At 44.9% G+C, this 20,321-nt stretch overlaps 1 protein-coding gene across 4 annotated transcripts; it reads right to left on the reverse strand.

Moving 5' to 3' along the window:
• Positions 1-373: 373 nt before the first annotated feature.
• Positions 374-20,268, reverse strand: LOC139386893 (elongation factor 1-delta-like). 4 transcript variants are annotated; one of them, XM_071132758.1, is made up of 8 exons: positions 20,133-20,268; positions 11,408-11,534; positions 9,583-9,642; positions 7,951-8,059; positions 7,740-7,825; positions 5,165-5,350; positions 3,829-4,023; positions 374-913 (listed from the first exon to the last, which is right to left on the reverse strand). In XM_071132758.1, exons 2-8 carry the CDS (start codon positions 11,525-11,527, stop codon positions 875-877), a joined length of 795 nt encoding a protein of 264 aa, XP_070988859.1. In that variant the 5' UTR covers positions 11,528-11,534; positions 20,133-20,268; the 3' UTR covers positions 374-874. The 4 variants fall into 4 exon arrangements, with proteins under 4 accessions (XP_070988859.1, XP_070988860.1, XP_070988861.1 ...); XM_071132759.1 differs by having other exon boundaries at positions 7,951-8,029; positions 20,133-20,266; XM_071132760.1 differs by lacking the exon at positions 9,583-9,642 and having other exon boundaries at positions 20,133-20,266.
• Positions 20,269-20,321: the final 53 nt, after the last annotated feature.

The raw sequence follows: 20,321 nt of genomic DNA on the forward strand, positions 1-20,321 counted from the left end.
CAGCGAGTCTGCGCGATCTAAGGTTGGCGGGAAAGATCGACACCTTCATGTCAAGTTCCGTTTTTACGATTGCAACTTTCTGTGTGAAAACTAACTCATGCATGTTTTAGGTGCATATGCAACGTTTCTAAATGAGGCTGCTGGTTCTGAACGTGAACACAGCCAATCCCCACCTGTGTGTGTGAGGGGTAGAGGGAAGTGAGGACACAGGGGGACCCCCAGCCGTACCCCTGACTGGGCTCAGGTGCTGTGTGGAGGGGCGTCTATAGGGGCGTAGCAGGACTACTTCCCCTCACTGGGCCTTTACTAGTCCTGTATTAACAGACCTATATATATAGTCATGTTTGCCCTCATTCAGACAAACAGACAGGTGTTTGTGCTTAAAGCTATGTTTTATTAGCAACTGGAAGCAGAGAGCAGCAGTAACTCTTTGGATGACTGGAGAGGAGGGAGGAAGGAAGGAGAGGAGGGAGGGAAGGAGGGAGGGAAGGAGAGGAAGGAGGGAGGGAAGGAGAGGAGGGAGGGAAGGAGAGGAAGGAGGGAGGGAAGGAGAGGAGGGAGGGAAGGAAGTAGAGGAGGGAGGGAAGGGGAGGAGGGAGGGAAGGAGAGGAGGGAGGGAAGGAGAGAGCAGCAGTAACTCTTTGGATGACTGGAGAGGAGGGAGGAAGGAAGGAGAGGAGGGAGGGAAGGAAGGAGAGGAGGGAGGGAAGGAGAGGAAGGAGGGAGGGAAGGAGAGGAAGGAGGGAGGGAAGGAGAGGAAGGAGGGAGGGAAGGAGAGGAAGGAGGGAAGGAGAAGAGGGAGGGAAGGGGAGGAGGGAGGGAAGGGGAGGAGGGAGGGAAGGGAAGGGGAGGGAGGGAGGTAGGTAGGAGAGGCTTAGATCTTGTTGAAGGCAGCCACGTCGACACTCTGGACCTGAAATAGAAGAGCTCAGATCAGGGTAACGTCACTACATAACGTGTCCTCAGACCACTATAATACACTAGTAGTAGTAGCTCAGATCAGGGTAACGTGTCCTCAGACCACTATAATACACTAGTAGTAGTAGCTCAGATCAGGGTAACGTGTCCTCAGACCACTATAATACATTAGTAGTAGTAGATCAGATCAGGGTAACGTGTCCTCAGACCACTACAATACACTAGTAGTAGTAGCTCAGATCAGGGTAACGTGTCCTCAGACCACTATAATACATTAGTAGTAGTAGCTCAGATCAGGGTAACGTGTCCTCAGACCACTATAATACACTAGTAGTAGTAGCTCAGATCAGGGTAACGTGTCCTCAGACCACTATAATACACTAGTAGTAGTAGCTCAGATCAGGGTAACGTGTCCTCAGACCACTATAATACACTAGTAGTAGTAGCTCAGATCAGGGTAACGTGTCCTCAGACCACTATAATACACTAGTAGTAGTAGATCAGATCAGGGTAACGTGTCCTCAGACCACTATAATACACTAGTAGTAGTAGCTCAGATCAGGGTAACGTGTCCTCAGACCACTATAATACACTAGTAGTAGTAGCTCAGATCAGGGTAACGTGTCCTCAGACCACTATAATACACTAGTAGTAGTAGCTCAGATCAGGGTAACGTGTCCTCAGACCACTATAATACACTAGTAGTAGTAGCTCAGATCAGGGTAACGTGTCCTCAGACCACTATAATACACTATTAGTAGTAGATCAGATCAGGGTAACGTGTCCTCAGACCACTATAATACATTAGTAGTAGTAGCTCAGATCAGGGTAACGTGTCCTCAGACCACTACAATACACTAGTAGTAGTAGCTCAGATCAGGGTAACGTGTCCTCAGACCACTACAATACACCAGTAGTAGTAGCTCAGATCAGGGTAACGTGTCCTCAGACCACTATAATACACTAGTAGTAGTAGATCAGATCAGGGTAACGTGTCCTCAGACCACTATAATACATTAGTAGTAGTAGCTCAGATCAGGGTAACGTGTCCTCAGACCACTACAATACACTAGTAGTAGTAGCTCAGATCAGGGTAACGTGTCCTCAGACCACTATAATACACTAGTAGTAGTAGCTCAGATCAGGGTAACGTGTCCTCAGACCACTACAATACACCAGTAGTAGTAGCTCAGATCAGGGTAACGTGTCCTCAGACCACTATAATACACTAGTAGTAGTAGCTCAGATCAGGGTAACGTGTCCTCAGACCACTATAATACACTAGTAGTAGTAGCTCAGATCAGGGTAACGTGTCCTCAGACCACTATAATACATTAGTAGTAGTAGCTCAGATCAGGGTAACGTGTCCTCAGACCACTATAATACATTAGTAGTAGTAGATCAGATCAGGGTAACGTGTCCTCAGACCACTATAATACATTAGTAGTAGTAGCTCAGATCAGGGTAACGTGTCCTCAGACCACTATAATACACTAGTAGTAGTAGCTCAGATCAGGGTAACGTGTCCTCAGACCACTATAATACACTAGTAGTAGTAGCTCAGATCAGGGTAACGTGTCCTCAGACCACTATAATACAATAGTAGTAGTAGCTCAGATCAGGGTAACGTGTCCTCAGACCACTATAATACACTAGTAGTAGTAGCTCAGATCAGGGTAACGTGTCCTCAGACCACTATAATACACTAGTAGTAGTAGCTCAGATCAGGGTAACGTGTCCTCAGACCACTATAATACATTAGTAGTAGTAGCTCAGATCAGGGTAACGTGTCCTCAGACCACTATAATACACTAGTAGTAGTAGCTCAGATCAGGGTAACGTGTCCTCAGACCACTATAATACACTAGTAGTAGTAGCTCAGATCAGGGTAACGTGTCCTCAGACCACTACAATACACCAGTAGTAGTAGCTCAGATCAGGGTAACGTGTCCTCAGACCACTATAATACACTAGTAGTAGTAGCTCAGATCAGGGTAACGTGTCCTCAGACCACTATAATACACTAGTAGTAGTAGCTCAGATCAGGGTAACGTGTCCTCAGACCACTATAATACATTAGTAGTAGTAGCTCAGATCAGGGTAACGTGTCCTCAGACCACTATAATACATTAGTAGTAGTAGATCAGATCAGGGTAACGTGTCCTCAGACCACTATAATACATTAGTAGTAGTAGCTCAGATCAGGGTAACGTGTCCTCAGACCACTATAATACACTAGTAGTAGTAGCTCAGATCAGGGTAACGTGTCCTCAGACCACTATAATACACTATTAGTAGTAGATCAGATCAGGGTAACGTGTCCTCAGACCACTATAATACATTAGTAGTAGTAGCTCAGATCAGGGTAACGTGTCCTCAGACCACTACAATACACTAGTAGTAGTAGCTCAGATCAGGGTAACGTGTCCTCAGACCACTACAATACACTAGTAGTAGTAGCTCAGATCAGGGTAACGTGTCCTCAGACCACTATAATACACTAGTAGTAGTAGCTCAGATCAGGGTAACGTGTCCTCAGACCACTATAATACACTAGTAGTAGTAGCTCAGATCAGGGTAACGTGTCCTCAGACCACTATAATACACTAGTAGTAGTAGCTCAGATCAGGGTAACGTGTCCTCAGACCACTATAATACACTAGTAGTAGTAGCTCAGATCAGGGTAACGTGTCCTCAGACCACTATAATACACTAGTAGTAGTAGCTCAGATCAGGGTAACGTGTCCTCAGACCACTATAATACACTAGTAGTAGTAGCTCAGATCAGGGTAACGTGTCCTCAGACCACTATAATACATTAGTAGTAGTAGCTCAGATCAGGGTAACGTGTCCTCAGACCACTACAATACACTAGTAGTAGTTGTGTTATCTACAGCGTGTGATACTCACATAGTCCTCAAACTTGGTGATCTCTTCCTCTAGCAGGTCTGTCCCCACCTTGTCGTCCTCGACAACACACCCGATCTGAAGCTTCTTTATGCCGTAACCCACGGGAACCAGCTTGGACTGACCCCACAGCAGACCGTCAGCTACAACAGACCTCACACACTCCTCCAACTTAGACATGTCTGTCTCATCATCCCACTGAGAAAGGGAGAGGTGGGGAGAAAGCATTAGATAGAGGACAAACAGGGGACAACGTACAGGTTTGACATCGAGCAGGATAGAAGGACAGACACGGGACAACGTACAGGTTTGACATCGAGCAGGATAGAAGGACAGACAGGGGACAACGTACAGGTTTGACATAGAGCAGGATAGAAGGATAGACAGGGGACAACGTACAGGTTTGACATAGAGCAGGATAGAAGGACAGACAGGGGACAACGTACAGGTTTGACATAGAGCAGGATAGAAGGACAGACAGGGGACAATGTACAGGTTTGACATCGAGCAGGATAGAAGGACAGACAGGGGACAACGTACAGGTTTGACATCGAGCAGGATAGAAGGACAGACAGGGGACAACGTACAGGTTTGACATCGAGCAGGATAGAAGGACAGACAGGGGACAACGTACAGGTTTGACATAGAGCAGGATAGAAGGACAGACAGGGGACAACGTACAGGTTTGACATAGAGCAGGATAGAAGGACAGACAGGGGACAACGTACAGGTTTGACATCGAGCAGGATAGAAGGACAGACAGGGGACAACGTACAGGTTTGACATCGAGCAGGATAGAAGGACAGACAGGGGACAACGTACAGGTTTGACATCGAGCAGGATAGAAGGACAGACACGGGACATTGTACAGGTTTGACATCGAGCAGGATAGAAGGACAGACAGGGGACAACGTACAGGTTTGACATCGAGCAGGATAGAAGGACAGACAGGGGACAACGTACAGGTTTGACATCGAGCAGGATAGAAGGACAGACAGGGGACAACGTACAGGTTTGACATAGAGCAGGATAGAAGGACAGACAGGGGACAACGTACAGGTTTGACATCGAGCAGGATAGAAGGACAGACACGGGACAACGTACAGGTTTGACATCGAGCAGGATAGAAGGACAGACACGGGACAACGTACAGGTTTGACATCGAGCAGGATAGAAGGACAGACAGGGGACAACGTACAGGTTTGACATCGAGCAGGATAGAAGGACAGACAGGGGACAACGTACAGGTTTGACATCGAGCAGGATAGAAGGACAGACAGGGGACAACGTACAGGTTTGACATCGAGCAGGATAGAAGGACAGACAGGGGACAACGTACAGGTTTGACATCGAGCAGGATAGAGGACTTGGCGATGAGTGCTGGTTTCTTAGACTTCTTGGCAGCGTAAGCAGCAATTCTCTCCTCCTTCAGCCTCTCTGCCTCTTCATCCTCCTCATCACTCCCAAAGAGGTCCATCTCATCATCATCATCCTCCTCTACCTTCACAGACTGAACAGTCACCGCCTGGGAGGAGACAGGAGAAATAAGCATCTACAAAATATTGTTCATACACTGATGGAACAATTTCAAAGATTTTTCTCAGTTGCAGTTCATGAGGAAATCAGTTAATTTAAATAAATTCATGAGGTCCTGATCTATGGATTCCACATGACTGGGAATACAGATCGGCATCTGTTGGTCACAGATACCTTAATAAAGAGGTAGGGTGTGGATCAGAATCAATCAGTATCTGGTGTGACCATTTTCCTAATGCAGCACAACACATCTCCTTCACATAGAGTTGATCAGGCTGTTGATTGTGGCCTGTGGAATGTTGTCCCACTCCTCTTCAATGGCTGAGCGAGTTACTGGATATCAGCGGGAACTGGAACACGCTGTCGTACACGTCGATCCAGAGCATCCCAAACATGCTCAATGGGTGACATGTCTGGTGAATATTCAGGCCATGGAAGAACTAGGACATTTTCAGCTTCCAGGAATTGTGTACAGATCCTTGCGACATGGGGCTGTACATTATCATGCTGAAACATGAGGTGGTGGTGGAGGATGAATGGCACGGCGATGGGATCTCAGGATCTCATCACAGTATCTCTCTCTGTGCATTCAAATTGTCATCAATAAAATGTGTTCATTGTCTGTAGCTTATGCCTGCCCATACCATAACCCCACCGTTACCATGGGGCACTCTGTACACAACGTTGACATCACTAAACCCCTCGCCCACACGACACCATACACGCTGTCTGCCCAGTACAGTTGAAACAGGGATTCATCCTTGAAGAGCACACTTCTCCAGCGTGCCAGTGGCCATCAAAGGTGATCATTTATCCACTGAAGTCGGTTACGACGCCCAAATGGAGTCAGTTCAATACCCTGGTGAGGACGACAAGCACGCAGATGAGCTTCTCTGAGACGGTTCTGACAGTTTGTGCAGAAATTCTTCAGTTGTGCAAACCCACAGTTTCATCAGCTGTCCGGGTGGCTGGTCTCAGATGCTCCCGCAGGTGAAGAAGCCAGATGTGGAGGTCCTGGCATGGTCTGTGGTTGGGAGGCTGGTCTCAGATGCTCCCGCAGGTGAAGAAGCCAGATGTGGAGGTCCTGGCATGGTCTGTGGTTGGGAGGCTGGTCTCAGATGCTCCTGCAGGTGAAGAAGCCAGATGTGGAGGTCCTGGCATGGTCTGTGGTTGGGAGGCTGGTCTCAGATGCTCCCGCAGGTGAAGAAGCCAGATGTGGAGGTCCTGGCATGGTTACATAGTCTGTGGTTGTGGTTACATGTGGTCTGTGGTTGTGGTTACATGTGGTCTGTGGTTACATGTGGTCATTTGGTAGTGGTTACATGTGGTTGTGGTTACATGTGGTCTGTGGTTGTGGTTACATGTGGTCTGTGGTTGTGGTTACATGTGGTCTGTGGTTGTGGTTACGTTGTCTGTGGTTGTGTGGTCTGTGGTTGTGGTTACATGGTCTGTGGTTACATGTGGTCTGTGGTTGTGGTTTCATGTGGTCTGTGGTTCCATGTGGTCTGTGGTTGTGGTTACATGTGGTCTGTGGTTGTGGTTACATGTGGTCTGTTGTTGTGGTTTCATGTGGTCTGTGGTTTCATGTGGTTGTGGTTACGTGGTCTGTGGTTGTGGTTACGTGGTCTGTGGTTGTGGTCTGTGGTTGTGGTTACGTGGTCTGTGGTTACGTGGTCTGTGGTCTGTGGTTACGTGGTCTGTGGTTACGTGGTCTGTGGTTACGTGGTCTGTGGTTGTGAGGCTGGTTGGACGTTCTGACAAATTCTCTGAATCGATGTTGCTGCATATGGTAGAGAAATTAACATTAAATTCTCTGGCAACAGCTCGGGTGGACATTCCTGCAGTCAGCATGCCAATTGCTCGCTTCCTCAAAACTTGAGACATCTGGCATTGTGTTGCGTGACAAAACTGTACAATTTAGTGGCATTTTATTGTCCACAGCACAAGGTCCACTTTTGTAATGATCATGCTGTTTAATCAGCTTCTTGATATGCCACACCTGTCAGGTGGATGGATTATCTTGGAAAAGGAGAAATGCTCACTAACAGGAACGTAAACAAATTTGAGAGAAATAATATTTTTGTGTGTTTGGAACATTTCTGGGATCTTTTATTTCAGCTCATGAAACATGAGACCAACACGTATGTTTGTTCAGTGTAGTTATAAAGCCTAAATATCGTTCATAGATCACACCATTCTTGGTACAGAAAAATCCAAATGTACACCTTCAATCTTCAACCGAATGTCCGCTCAGAGTTCCGCGTCCACAACAGCCAATGCAGATGGGGACGGGGTTGGACGTTCGAAATTCAAGCATTTCGCTTGAACAGACCAAGCGGACAGCGTGGACAGTGCAAATTAGACTTCTCTAAACCCACCTTGGCACAGGGAATAGCTGGGCTCCTCTCCAGAACCCGGACTCTGTTCTCCAGCTTGAACAAGGCTGCTCTCAGATCCTCCACCACTACACACAAACACACATTATCGTCAATCATCACTGTTTCTGTGGTCTGTGAACTGGATTAATAAAGACATATTCCACGTCAATATAGATCAGAATATGATCATTAAATTAAAAGACAGACGTACCTTTGTGCAGTCCCTGGTTTTCCAGCTCCAGACTCTTCATACGAGACACCAACTCCTGGTCCCCGCTGGCTGAGGAAGACTGCACACACACCCGGTGGTCAGAGGAAGACTAGACACATACATACCCGGTGGTCAGAGGAAGACTAGACACATACCCGGTGGTCAGAGGAAGACTAGACACATACATACCCGGTGGTCAGAGGAAGACTAGACACATACCCGGTGGTCAGAGGACGACTAGACACATACCCGGCGGTCAGAGGAAGACTAGACACATACCCAGTGGTCTGAGGAAGACTAGACACATACCCGGTGGTCAGAGGAAGACTAGACACATACCCGGTGGTCAGAGGAAGACTAGACACATACCCGGCGGTCAGAGGAAGACTAGACACATACCCGCTGGCTGAGGAAGACTAGACACATACCCGGCGGTCAGAGGAAGTTCACTTCAATACAGCCACATGCAGGACTGACTAAGTAACGCTGTAATATCATTGTTATACTACAATTCACCTCTATACACTCATCAGCTGAAAACACAACTACGTCAGCTCTCTGACAGAGCAGATATTTAACTGTCAACCCGTCAGCTCTCTGACAGAGCAGATATTTAACTGTCAACCCGTCAGCTCTGACAGAGCAGATATTTAACTGTCAACCCGTCAGCTCTGACAGAGCAGATATTTAACTGTCAACCCGTCAGCTCTCTGACAGAGCAGATATTTAACTGTCAACCCGTCAGTTCTCTGACAGAGCAGATATTTAACTGTCAACAGGTCAACTCTGACAGAGCAGATATTTAACTGTCAACAGGTCAACTCTCTGACAGAGCAGATATTTAACTGTCAACAGGTCAGCTCTGACAGAGGAGATATTTAACTGGCAACAGGTCAACTCTCTGACAGAGCAGATATTTAACTGTCAACAGGTCAGCTCTGACAGGGCAGATATTTAACTGTCAACAGGTCAACTCTCTGACAGAGCAGATATTTAACTGTCAACAGGTCAGCTCTGACAGAGCAGATATTTAACTGGCAACAGGTCAACTCTCTGACAGAGCAGATATTTAACTGTCAACAGGTCAGCTCTGACAGAGCAGATATTTAACTGTCAACCCGTCAGCTCTGACAGAGCAGATATTTAACTGTCAACCCGTCAGCTCTCTGACAGAGCAGATATTTAACTGTCAGGAGCAGGGTTCCCCAATTGGTGGTCCGAATTTGGCCTCCCAAACATTCTGAGAACCCTGTAAAAACACCAGGAGTTCAGCTCCAAGTTGTTAATGTTAATTTAACAAATCTGTTCCTAAATATTTCCACGCATAATAGAGATACATGTGATCGTATACAAATGGAAGAACGGTTTAAAATGATTCTGTTTTATTCAAACATTATATCTGTTTGGGACTCCTGCAATCAAATTGGAGTCTACAAATTATTTGTAATTATGTTCTGTCCCCAATCATCCGGTCAAGAAAGAAATTGGTCTGCGGCTGAATCTAGTGGATGATCCATGGGTTAGAGGACAGAATTAGAGAGTGGGGGTGGGGGGGGGTTGGTCAATCTGTGTGTGTCGTACACGCCAGTCCAGTCCAGACCATGCACCTCTCAGCCCTGTACGGGGACTTACATTCCTGTGCTGGCGCTTCTGGGGACGAGATCGTCCTCTACCTTGGAGCGCTGACTTTACCTGGTTAACATGGAGGGGGGAAGGAGGACAGGACACAGACAGGGAGGAGAGGACAGTGAAATAGCCATGAAGAACAGGAGGACAGAGGAGAAAGATTGCAGGTCCACCAAGATAGACGTCAGGAACACTACAGAAAGAGACGTCAGGAACACTACAGAAAGAGACGTCAGGAACACTACAGAAAGAGACGTCAGGAACACTACAGAAAGAGACGTCAGGAACACTACAGAAAGAGACGTCAGGAACAGTACAGGAACAGACGTCAGGAACAGATGTCAGGAATACTATGGGAAATAAGGGACATTGAAAACAGAGAAATAAATAAATAATAGATTGATTGTTAACCAGAGCCACATTATTTCAACTCCACTGTCTCTGAGAATGTTACAACAGCCGCGAGCTACTAAGAGTTCCAGAACGTTACAACAGCCGCGCGTTACTAAGAGTTCCAGAATGTTACAACAGCCGCGCGTTACTAAGAGTTCCAGAACGTTACAACAGCCGTGCGTTACTAAGAGTTCCAGAACGTTACAACAGCCGCGCGTTACTAAGAGTTCCAGAACGTTACAACAGCCGCGCGTTACTAAGAGTTCCAGAACGTTACAACAGCCGCGCGTTACTAAGAGTTCCAGAATGTTACAACAGCCGCGCGTTACTAAGAGTTCCAGAATGTTACAACAGCCGCGCGTTACTAAGAGTTCCAGAACGTTACAACAGCCGCGCGTTACTAAGAGTTCCAGAATGTTACAACAGCCGCGCGTTACTAAGAGTTCCAGAACGTTACAACAGCCGCGCGTTACTAAGAGTTCCAGAACGTTACAACAGCCGCGCGTTACTAAGAGTTCCAGAACGTTACAACAGCCGCGCGTTACTAAGAGTTCCAGAACGTTACAACAGCCGCGCGTTACTAAGAGTTCCAGAATGTTACAACAGCCGCGCGTTACTAAGAGTTCCAGAATGTTACAACAGCCGCGCGTTACTAAGAGTTCCAGAATGTTACAACAGCCGCGCGTTACTAAGAGTTCCAGAATGTTACAACAGCCGCGAGCTACTAAGAGTTCCAAAACGTTACAACAGCCGCGCGTTACTAAGAGTTCCAGAACGTTACAACAGCCGCGCGTTACTAAGAGTTCCAGAACGTTACAACAGCCGCGCGTTACTAAGAGTTCCAGAACGTTACAACAGCCGCGCGTTACTAAGAGTTCCAGAACGTTACAACAGCCGCGCGTTACTAAGAGTTCCAGAACGTTACAACAGCCGCGCGTTACTAAGAGTTCCAGAACGTTACAACAGCCGCGCGTTACTAAGAGTTCCAGAACGTTACAACAGCCGCGCGTTACTAAGAGTTCCAGAACGTTACAACAGCCGCGCGTTACTAAGAGTTCCAGAACGTTACAACAGCCGCGCGTTACTAAGAGTTCCAGAATGTTACAACAGCCGCGCGTTACTAAGAGTTCCAGAACGTTACAACAGCCGCGCGTTACTAAGAGTTTCATCCTAACTGAACATTCCCAGCAGCACCAGTTGAAACATGGAGGACAGGACAGAGGCTAGAACTGATTGACAGATGTTTTCAGCCCAGCTAATAAAAGGTTAGTGTGGCTTAACACACACGAACACAGAGGACTGTATGAAAGGGTCTCAACCCAACTTAGTGGCGTCTCAACTGATACTCTATCAGAACCTCATGGCACCTCATCACACCACGTTCTTTAGTAAAGCAGGTACCTGGGGAGAGAGAGTGTGTGTGTCGTTACGTTAGTACCTGGTGGTGTGAGTGTGTGGAGGGCCCGTTGGCTCCCTCGTAGAAGCGTCTCTCAGCCTCGTCGTAGCGGGGCTTCTCAAACCAGATGTTATCTTCACCAAGGCACTGTAGACCAGACATGATGATACTGATGGAGAAGGAGAGAGAAAGTGAGAAGAACAGAGAGGAAGTTAGAGTCATGAGCTCCTGAGAACTTCTGCAAAAATAATTTCATTTTAGTTGAATAAATGTAGATAAAATCCAAGTTTTTCACAAGGACTTATACAGGATACTACATCCAAACCTGCACTCCACAGCCAAATTCCAGACCTACAAACATGTCTGGTTAGTTACTAAGAGTTCCAGAATGTTACAACAGCCGCGAGTTACTAAGAGTTCCATCATGTCCGGTTAGTGTTGGACTAGTTAACTGTAAGGTTGTAAGCTTGGATCCCCTGAGCTGACAAGGTGAAAATCTGTCGTTCTGCCCCTGAGCAAGGCAGTTAAGCCACCGTTCCTAGGCCGTCATTGAAAATAAGAATGTGCTCTTAACTGACTTGCCTAGTTAAATAAAAAGGCATAAAACCACATATTTTTTAATTATTATTATTATTATTATTATATTAATTAAATTATTATTTTTTTCTTTTTCGGAAATCGGCGCCCAAAAATACCGATTTCCGATTGTTATGAAAACTTGAAAATCGGCCCTAATTAAATCGGCCATTCCGATTAATCGGTCGACCTCTACTCCAGAGTACAGGCCTCTGTGTAACGCTCATTCCTTCGACGATAAACGCAAATCCGACTATTACCCCTGGTCAGACAAAACCGCTACTCGTCAGTGAAGAGCACTTTTGCCAGTGGTCCAGCGACGATGGGTTTGTGCCCATAGGCGACGTTGTTGCCGGTGATGTCTGGTGAGGACCTGCCTTACAACAGGCATACAAGCCCTCAGTCCAGCCTCTCTCAACCTATTGTGGACAGTCTGAACACTGATGGAGGGACTGTGCGTTCCTGGTGTAACTTGGGCAGTTGTTGTTGCCATCCTGTACCTGTACCGCAGGTGTGATGTTCAGATGTACCGATCCTGTGCAGGTGTTGTTACATGTGGTCTACCACTGCGAGGACGATCAGCTGTCCGTCCTGTAGCGCTGTCTTAAGCGTCTCACAGTACGGACATTGCAATTCATTGCCCTGGCCACATCTGCAGTCCTCACGCCTCCTTGCAGCATGCCTAAGGCACGTTCACGCAGATGAGCAGGGACCCTGGGCATCTTTCTTTTGGTGTTTTTCAGAGTCAGTAGAAAGGCCTCTTTAGTGTCCTAAGTTTTCATAACTGTGACCTTAAATGCCTACCGTCTGTAAGCTGTTGGTGTCTTAATGACCGTGCCACAGGTGCATGTTCATTAATTGTTTATGGTTCATTGAACAAGCATGGGAAACAGTGTTTAAATGAAGATCTGGGAAGTTTTGGGGATTTTTATGAATTCTTTGAAAGACAGGGTTCTGAAAAAGGGATGTTTATATGTATTTATTATGGATCCCCATTAGTTCCTGTCAAGGTAGCGGCTACTCTTCCTGGGGTTTATTATGGATCCCCATTAGTTCCTGTCAAGGCAGCAGCTACTCTTCCTGGGGTTTATTATGGATCCCCATTAGTTCCTGCCAAGGTAGCAGCTACTCTTCCTGGGGTTTATCATGGATCCCCATTAGTTCCTGCCAAGACAGCAGCTACTCTTCCTGGGGTTTATTATGGATCCCCATTAGTTCCTGCCAAGACAGCAGCTACTCTTCCTGGGGTTTATTATGGATCCCCATTAGTTCCTGCCAAGGCCGCAGCTACTCTTCCTGGGGTTTATTATGGATCCCCATTAGTTCCTGTCAAGGCAGCAGCTACTCTTCCTGGGGTTTATTATGGATCCCCATTAGTTCCTGCCAAGGCAGCAGCTACTCTTCCTGGGGTCCAGCAAAACTAAGTTATATATTTTTTTAAACAGTACAATACATTCACAACAGATTTAGCAACATTTTAAGTGTATGCCCTCAGGCCCCTACTCTACAACACAAAATACATCAATCTAATTTTACTTCTTTTGCATGAGTTACTTGATGTGGACTAGAGTTCCATGTAGTCATGGCTCTACTTAGTACTGTGCGCCTTCCGTAGTCTGATCTGGACTTGGGGACTGTGAAGAGACCTCTTGTGGGGTATGCATGGGTGTCCGAGCTGTGCGCCAGTAGTTAAGACAGACAGCTCGGTGCATTCAACATGTCAATACCGCTCATAAATACAAGTAGTGATGAAGTCGATCTCTCCTCCACTTTGAGCCAGGAGAGATTGATATGCATATTAATAATGTTAGCCCTCGGTGTACATCCAAGGGCCAGCCATGCTGCCTTGTTGCAATTTTCCTTAGTCCAGGTGTGACTAAACTAGGGCCTGTAGGACCTGCCTTGTTGATAGTGTTGTTAAGAAGATAGAAACTAGGGCCTGTAGGACCTGCCTTGTTGATAGTGTTGTTAAGAAGATAGAAACTAGGTCCTGTAGGACCTGCCTTGTTGATAGTGCTGTTAAGAAGGTAGAAACTAGGGCCTGTAGGACCTGCCTTGTTGATAGTGCTGTTAAGAAGGTAGAAACTAGGGCCTGTAGGACCTGCCTTGTTGATAGTGTTGTTAAGAAGGTAGAAACTAGGACCTGTAGGACCTGCCTTGTTGATAGTGTTGTTAAGAAGGTAGAAACCAGGGCCTGTAGGACCTGCCTTGTTGATAGTGTTGTTAAAAAGGTAGAAACTAGGGCCTGTAGGACCTGCCTTGTTGATAGTGCTGTTAAGAAGGTAGAAACTAGGGCCTGTAGGACCTGCCTTGTTGATAGTGTTGTTAAGAAGGTAGAAACTAGGGCCTGTAGGACCTGCCTTGTTGATAGAGTTCTTAAGAAGGTAGAAACTAGGGCCTGTAGGACCTGCCTTGTTGATAGAGTTCTTAAGAAGGTAGAGCAGCACTTTATTATAGACAGACTTCTCCCCATCTTAGCTACTGTTGTATCAACAGTCTACACCTGATGTATTTGGCATATGTGACAAATACATTGGTTTTGAAATGGATTTGATTATGAACACCTGTTCTTTCCATGACAGACTGACCAGGTGAATCCAGGTGAAAGCTATGATCCCTTATTGATGTCACTTGTTAAATCCACTTCAATCAGTGTAGATGAAGGGGAGGAGACAGGTTAAAGAAGGATTATGTCTTGAGACACAGATTGTGTGCCATTCAGAGAGTGAACGGGCAAGACAAAATATTTCAGTGCCTTTGAACGGGGGTATAGTAGCAGGTACCAGGCGCAACAGGAACGTTCATATGAACGCTGGAGAAGCTCTCAACTGTAGCGGGCGTGTATGGTGGTGTGTGGGAGAGCGGCTTGCTGATGTCAACATATACTAAAATACTACACTGAACAAAAATATAAAAACAACATATAAAGTGTTGGTCCCATGTTTCATGAGTTGAAATAAAAGACACCAAAATTTTTCCAAACCTTATTTCTCTCACATTTTGTGCACAAATTTGTTTACATCCCTGTTAGTGAGCATTTCTCCTTCACCAAGATAATCCATCCAACTGACAGGTGTGGCATATCAAGAATCTGATTAAACAGCATGATCATTACACAGGTACACCTTGTGCTGGGGACAATAAAAGGCCACTTAAAAATGTGCAGGTTGTCTCAAGTTGAGTGAGCGTGCAATTGGCCTGTTTACTGCATGAATGTCCACCAGAGCTGTTGCCAGATAATTTAACGTTAAATTCTCTACCATAAACTGCCTCCAATGTCATTTTAGAGAATTTGGCAGTACATCCAACCGGCCAATCAACCGCAACCACGCCAGTCCATGACCTCCACATCCGGCTTCATCACCTGTGTAATATTCTGAGACCAGCCACCTGGACAGCTGATGAAACTGTGGGTTTGCACAACCAATGAAATTTCTGCACAAACTGTCAGAACCGTCTCAGAGAAGCTCATCTGCGTGCTTGTCGTCCTCACCAGGGTATTGAACTGACTCCATTTGGGCGTCGTAACCGACTTCAGTGGATAAATGATCACCTTTGATTGCCACTGGCACGCTGGAGAAGTGTGCTCTTCAAGGATGAATCCCTGTTTCAACTGTTCTGGGCAGACAGCGTGTATGGTGTCATGTGGGCGAGGGGTTTAGTGATGTCAACGTTGTGAACAGAGTGCCCCATGGTAACGGTGGGGTTATGGTATGGGCAGGCATAAGCTACAGACAATGAACACAATTGCATTTTATCTATGGCAATTTGAACGTACAGAGATACTGTGATGAGTTCCTGAGGCCCATCGCTGTGCCATTCATCCACAGCCACCACCTCATGTTTCAGCATGATAATGCACGGCCCCATGTCACAAGGATCTGTACACAATTCCTGGAAACTGAAAATGTCCCAGTCCTTCCATAACCTGCATATTCACCAGACATGTCAACCACTGAGCATGTTTGGGATGCTCTGGATCGACATGTATGACAGCGTGTTCCAGTTCCCGCCAATATCCAACAACATTACAGTCATTGAAGAAGAGTGGAACATTCCACAGGCCACAATCAACAGCCTGATCTACTCTATGAAGGAGATATGTCAACGAATACAGATGCAGATCTGTATTCCCAGTCATTTGAAATCCATAGATTAGGGTCTAATGAATATATTTCAATAAACTGATGTTCTCCTATGAACTGTAACTTGGGAAAATCTTTGAAATTGTTGCATTTCTATTGTTGTCCATGGTACCTCTATATAGTCCTGTGGATTAGAGAAGTTGAGTTGAATGGTGAGCCTGTCAGGTAGCCTTCATTCTCTCCTAGCATCTAGCCTATCGGACGCCATTTTCCTGATTCATGACCACTTTGTTCCTCTGGACGTTGATGTCGTCACTAATTTTGACCATCCTTCAAGGGTAAAAACTCCAGTATGTTTTGAACAGATTATGATAGAGACATGAGGTTTGGACCGTTGGTTTTCTAAGAGGAGTCTCTACACAATTAGCATTATTTTACCCATTGGTCAAAATATGCGTTTTCGATTGGACACCATAAAAATAGGAATCCATAACATTACAGCTGCATTTCCCATTAAGAAAACTTGACATTTTAACCGAGAATCTGTTCTTTCCTCATGTCACCGACTTAAAACATGTCATGGTTTTATTTTTTCAAGGGTAAACATTTGCTTAACAAGTCACATAATAGCATGGTTAAGTTATTAATTATACTGGGATGGGGTCTCAATACACCCAGACACTACGAAGATACAGGCGTCCTTCCTAACTCAGTGGCCGGAGAGGAAGGAAACTGCTCAGGGATTTCACCATGAGGCCAATGGTGACTTTAAAACAGTTACAGAGTTTAATGGCTGTGATTGGAGAAAGCTGAGGATGGATCAACAACATTGTAGTTACTCCACAATACTAACCATGCATCCTGTTTGAAACAAGCCACTTAATACCGTAAAAGACGTGGCAAAGCAATTCACTTTTTGTCCTGAATACAAAATGTTTGGGCAAATCCAATACATACTGGATTTGATGCATAGTGGTGGCTGCATCATGGCTATTCTTGATATAGTTTTTCCCGGATAAAAATAAACTGAACGGAGCGCAGGGAAAAATCCTAGAGGAAAACCTGTTTGTCTGCTTTACACCAGACACTGGGAGATTAGTTCACCTTTCAGCAGGACAATAACATACACCATGAAGACAGTGAATACTCCAGAATGTTACAGTTTTCACTTAAATCGGCTTGAAAATCTATGGCAAAAGTTGAAAATTGCTGTTTGCCATGATCCTCAACACCTTGACAGAGATTGAAGACTTTTTTCAAGAATAATGGGCAAATATTGTACAATCCAGGTGTGGAAAGCTCTGCGAGACACACCCAAGAAGACTCACAGCTGTAATCGCTGCCAAAGCCGTTCCAACAGGTATTGACTCGTTGGTGAATAACTTATCAAAATCAAGGTATATTTATTTTCATTAACCTTAAAAAAAAAAGACAAATTAATTTCAATTCCACTTTGTAACAATAAAATGTATAAAATCCAAGGGGTGAACCTGAATACCTCAGATTCTTTATAGGCAGATCATGTTATGCCATTTGCCCATAGGATCCCATTCAACTTGGAAACACATAAAATACCTTAGAAACACCCGTATCCACATCCTAATAGACCAATATTAATATGTTTGGGTCTAATTTTTTAAGTCACTTCATGCCTAAAGAGTGACTGCCTTTAAAAAGCAACAAATCCCTTTGAAAACGGTCTGTTGCATTGAGCCAGAAACATTTATTCTTGTGTCAAAATTGACTACGAAGTGTAAATATGATAATTTGTCATAATGTCAATCTGGTCTAAAACAGAGTTTGGAACAACTAAGCAAGTCAGTTAAGAACAAATTCTTATTTTCAATGACGGCCTAGGAACAGTGGGTTAACTGCCTGTTCAGGGGCAAAACAACAGATTTGTACCTTGTCAACACGGGGGTTTGAACCTGCAACCTTCTGGTTACTAGTCCAATGCTCTAACCACTAGGTCCGTTTGCCAACTAACATGGGGTGAACAGCTGCGTTGATTGCTCTCTGTCCAATAGACAGTGAGACAGACCTGTCAATCAGCGCCGACATTGTTCACACAAGACAACACGTCACATATATTTTACATGGGAAATACTGCACCAGACGCATTAGTTTGATGTCAAATTGCGTGACTAAGACCTCCTCAGCAAAAACTTCAAATTCATTACAGATTGCGTGAGTTATCTTAGATTCTTTCTGATCTGATCAAATCTGGGGATTTGGAGGAAATACACCTCAACTGAAGTCTTGTTTTTCTAATGAGCAACAGAAAAACACGTGCCAATCGGCGTGTTCAGTGGCGTTTTTGTCAATTGCATTAAGATCAGTGACCTATCTCAAATACCTCGAAACCGGTGCCCCCTCACATTGACTCTGTACCGGTACCCCCTGTATATAGCCTCCACATTGACTCTGTACCAGTACCCCCTGTATATAGCCTCCACATTGACTATGTACCGGTACCCCCTGTATATAGCCTCCACATTGACTCTGTACCGGTACCCCCTGTATATAGCCTCCACATTGACTCTGTACCAGTATCCCCTGTATATAGCCTCCACATTGACTCTGTACCGGTACCCCCTGTATATAGCCTCCACATTGACTCTGTACCATAATACCCTGTATATAGCCTCCACATTGACTCTGTACCGTAATACCCTGTATATAGCCTCCACATTGACTCTGTACCGTAATACCCTGTATATAGCCTCCACATTGACTCTGTACCATAATACCCTGTATATAGCCTCCACATTGACTCTGTACCGGTACCTCCTGTATATAGCCTCCACATTGACTCTGTACCGGTACCCCCTGTATATAGCCTCCACATTGACTCTGTACCAGGACCCCCTGTATATAGCCTCCACATTGACACTGTACCATAATACCCTGTATATAGCTCCACTATTGTTATTTAGTGATGCTCTTTAATTATTTGTTTTTCATCTGTTACTTACACATACTTACATATATATTTTTTAATAGGTATTTTCTTAAAATGGCAAAGTTGGTTAAAGGCTTGTAAGTAAGCATTTCACTGTTGTATTCAGCATGTGAAAAAAACTATTCAATTTGATTTTAGGATTAACAAGTGACGGTTTGATGTAGATTTGGGCTACAGAATCTAAGAGATCAGTACAGTTTTACAATGGCAAACTATGGAACACTCATTACCAAAACATGCACTCATCTCCGAAACCTGCTCATCATTAATGTAATGCACCAATATTTAGAAAAATAAAACCTATACTTCAGTAATTTTAGCTTATCCAAATATGAGTACATAAAATATTCATACACAAGTAATAATGACAAGAAACAAGATTCAGAAAAGATTGCTAAATACATTTTCATTTGAAATATATTTGCTTTCAGTGTTGTTTAACTCAGGCCTTTTCATTAGCTGAACAATTACACAAATATTAGATTTGGATGTATTACTTTTTTGGACTTTGAAAACTGTTGGAAGTTGTGGACATGTCTAGTGATCATGGTACATGTATAGTGATCATGGTACATGTCTAGTGATCATGGTACATGTATAGTGATCATGGAAACTTTCTGTCCAAAAATGATGCTGCTAACCAACATGGCTTCCTGTAGCAGCATGGTAAATGTCTAGTGGTCGTGGCTTCCTATAGCAACATGGTACATGTCTAGTGATCATGGCTTCCTATAGCATCATGGTACATTTGGTGTTCAGTTTCTCATGACAGACATGACATAAAAAAAAATGGAAACAATCCAGGATAAAAGAGCTTTGCTCCATTTCACATTGGACTTGATTGTCATGCAAACGTTTTGTTTTCCCCTTGAAAGGACATTACTAGTTGATAAAGAGCAAGTCCGTGCAAGTAACTAGTGGAGTCAATTGCAGCTGTGCGATGGCGTCTCCGATTTGTGGTTTGATGTGTGGCAGGGAAAACTCTGCAGGGTAACTTCAGCTGAAGTTTGGCATGCCGAAAGTTGCTACTTATTCGGCCACGTGCTATTAAATATTCCCCGTTAAAAACGTTTTCTAACTAAAATAACATTCCCCTCAACTATAGATACTTGGAGGTGTAAAATAATCAGTTAGTTTGACTCACTGTGTTTTTTTTAATCGAGGTTTTATAGTTGAGTCGGAGTTGCCGGCGTGCACCCTGCTGTAATCCGACGATCCAAAAGAAGTGGACAGGATGGACGAACAGTAGTTGTTCAGAAAGGAAGGGGGAGTGGGGGGGGACTTTTAGAAGTTTATATCCTGCGTGGCGGAACTATTCAACGATATAAAGAGA

Source organism: Oncorhynchus clarkii, chromosome 28 (genome assembly GCF_045791955.1).
Source record: "Oncorhynchus clarkii lewisi isolate Uvic-CL-2024 chromosome 28, UVic_Ocla_1.0, whole genome shotgun sequence".
Classification (NCBI taxonomy): domain Eukaryota; kingdom Metazoa; phylum Chordata; class Actinopteri; order Salmoniformes; family Salmonidae; genus Oncorhynchus; species Oncorhynchus clarkii.

Excerpts from the sequence above, each read along its gene's own strand:
- LOC139386893 (XM_071132758.1), bottom strand. The coding sequence starts at position 11,527 with ATGTCTGGTCTACAGTGCCTTGGTGAAGATAACATCTGGTTTGAGAAG. Across the intron at positions 5,351-7,739 it reads CAGCTATTCCCTGTGCCAAG|GCGGTGACTGTTCAGTCTGT; the intron begins GTGGGTTTAGAG and ends GTCTCCTCCCAG. Across the intron at positions 914-3,828 it reads TCACCAAGTTTGAGGACTAT|GTCCAGAGTGTCGACGTGGC; the intron begins GTGAGTATCACA and ends CTTCTATTTCAG.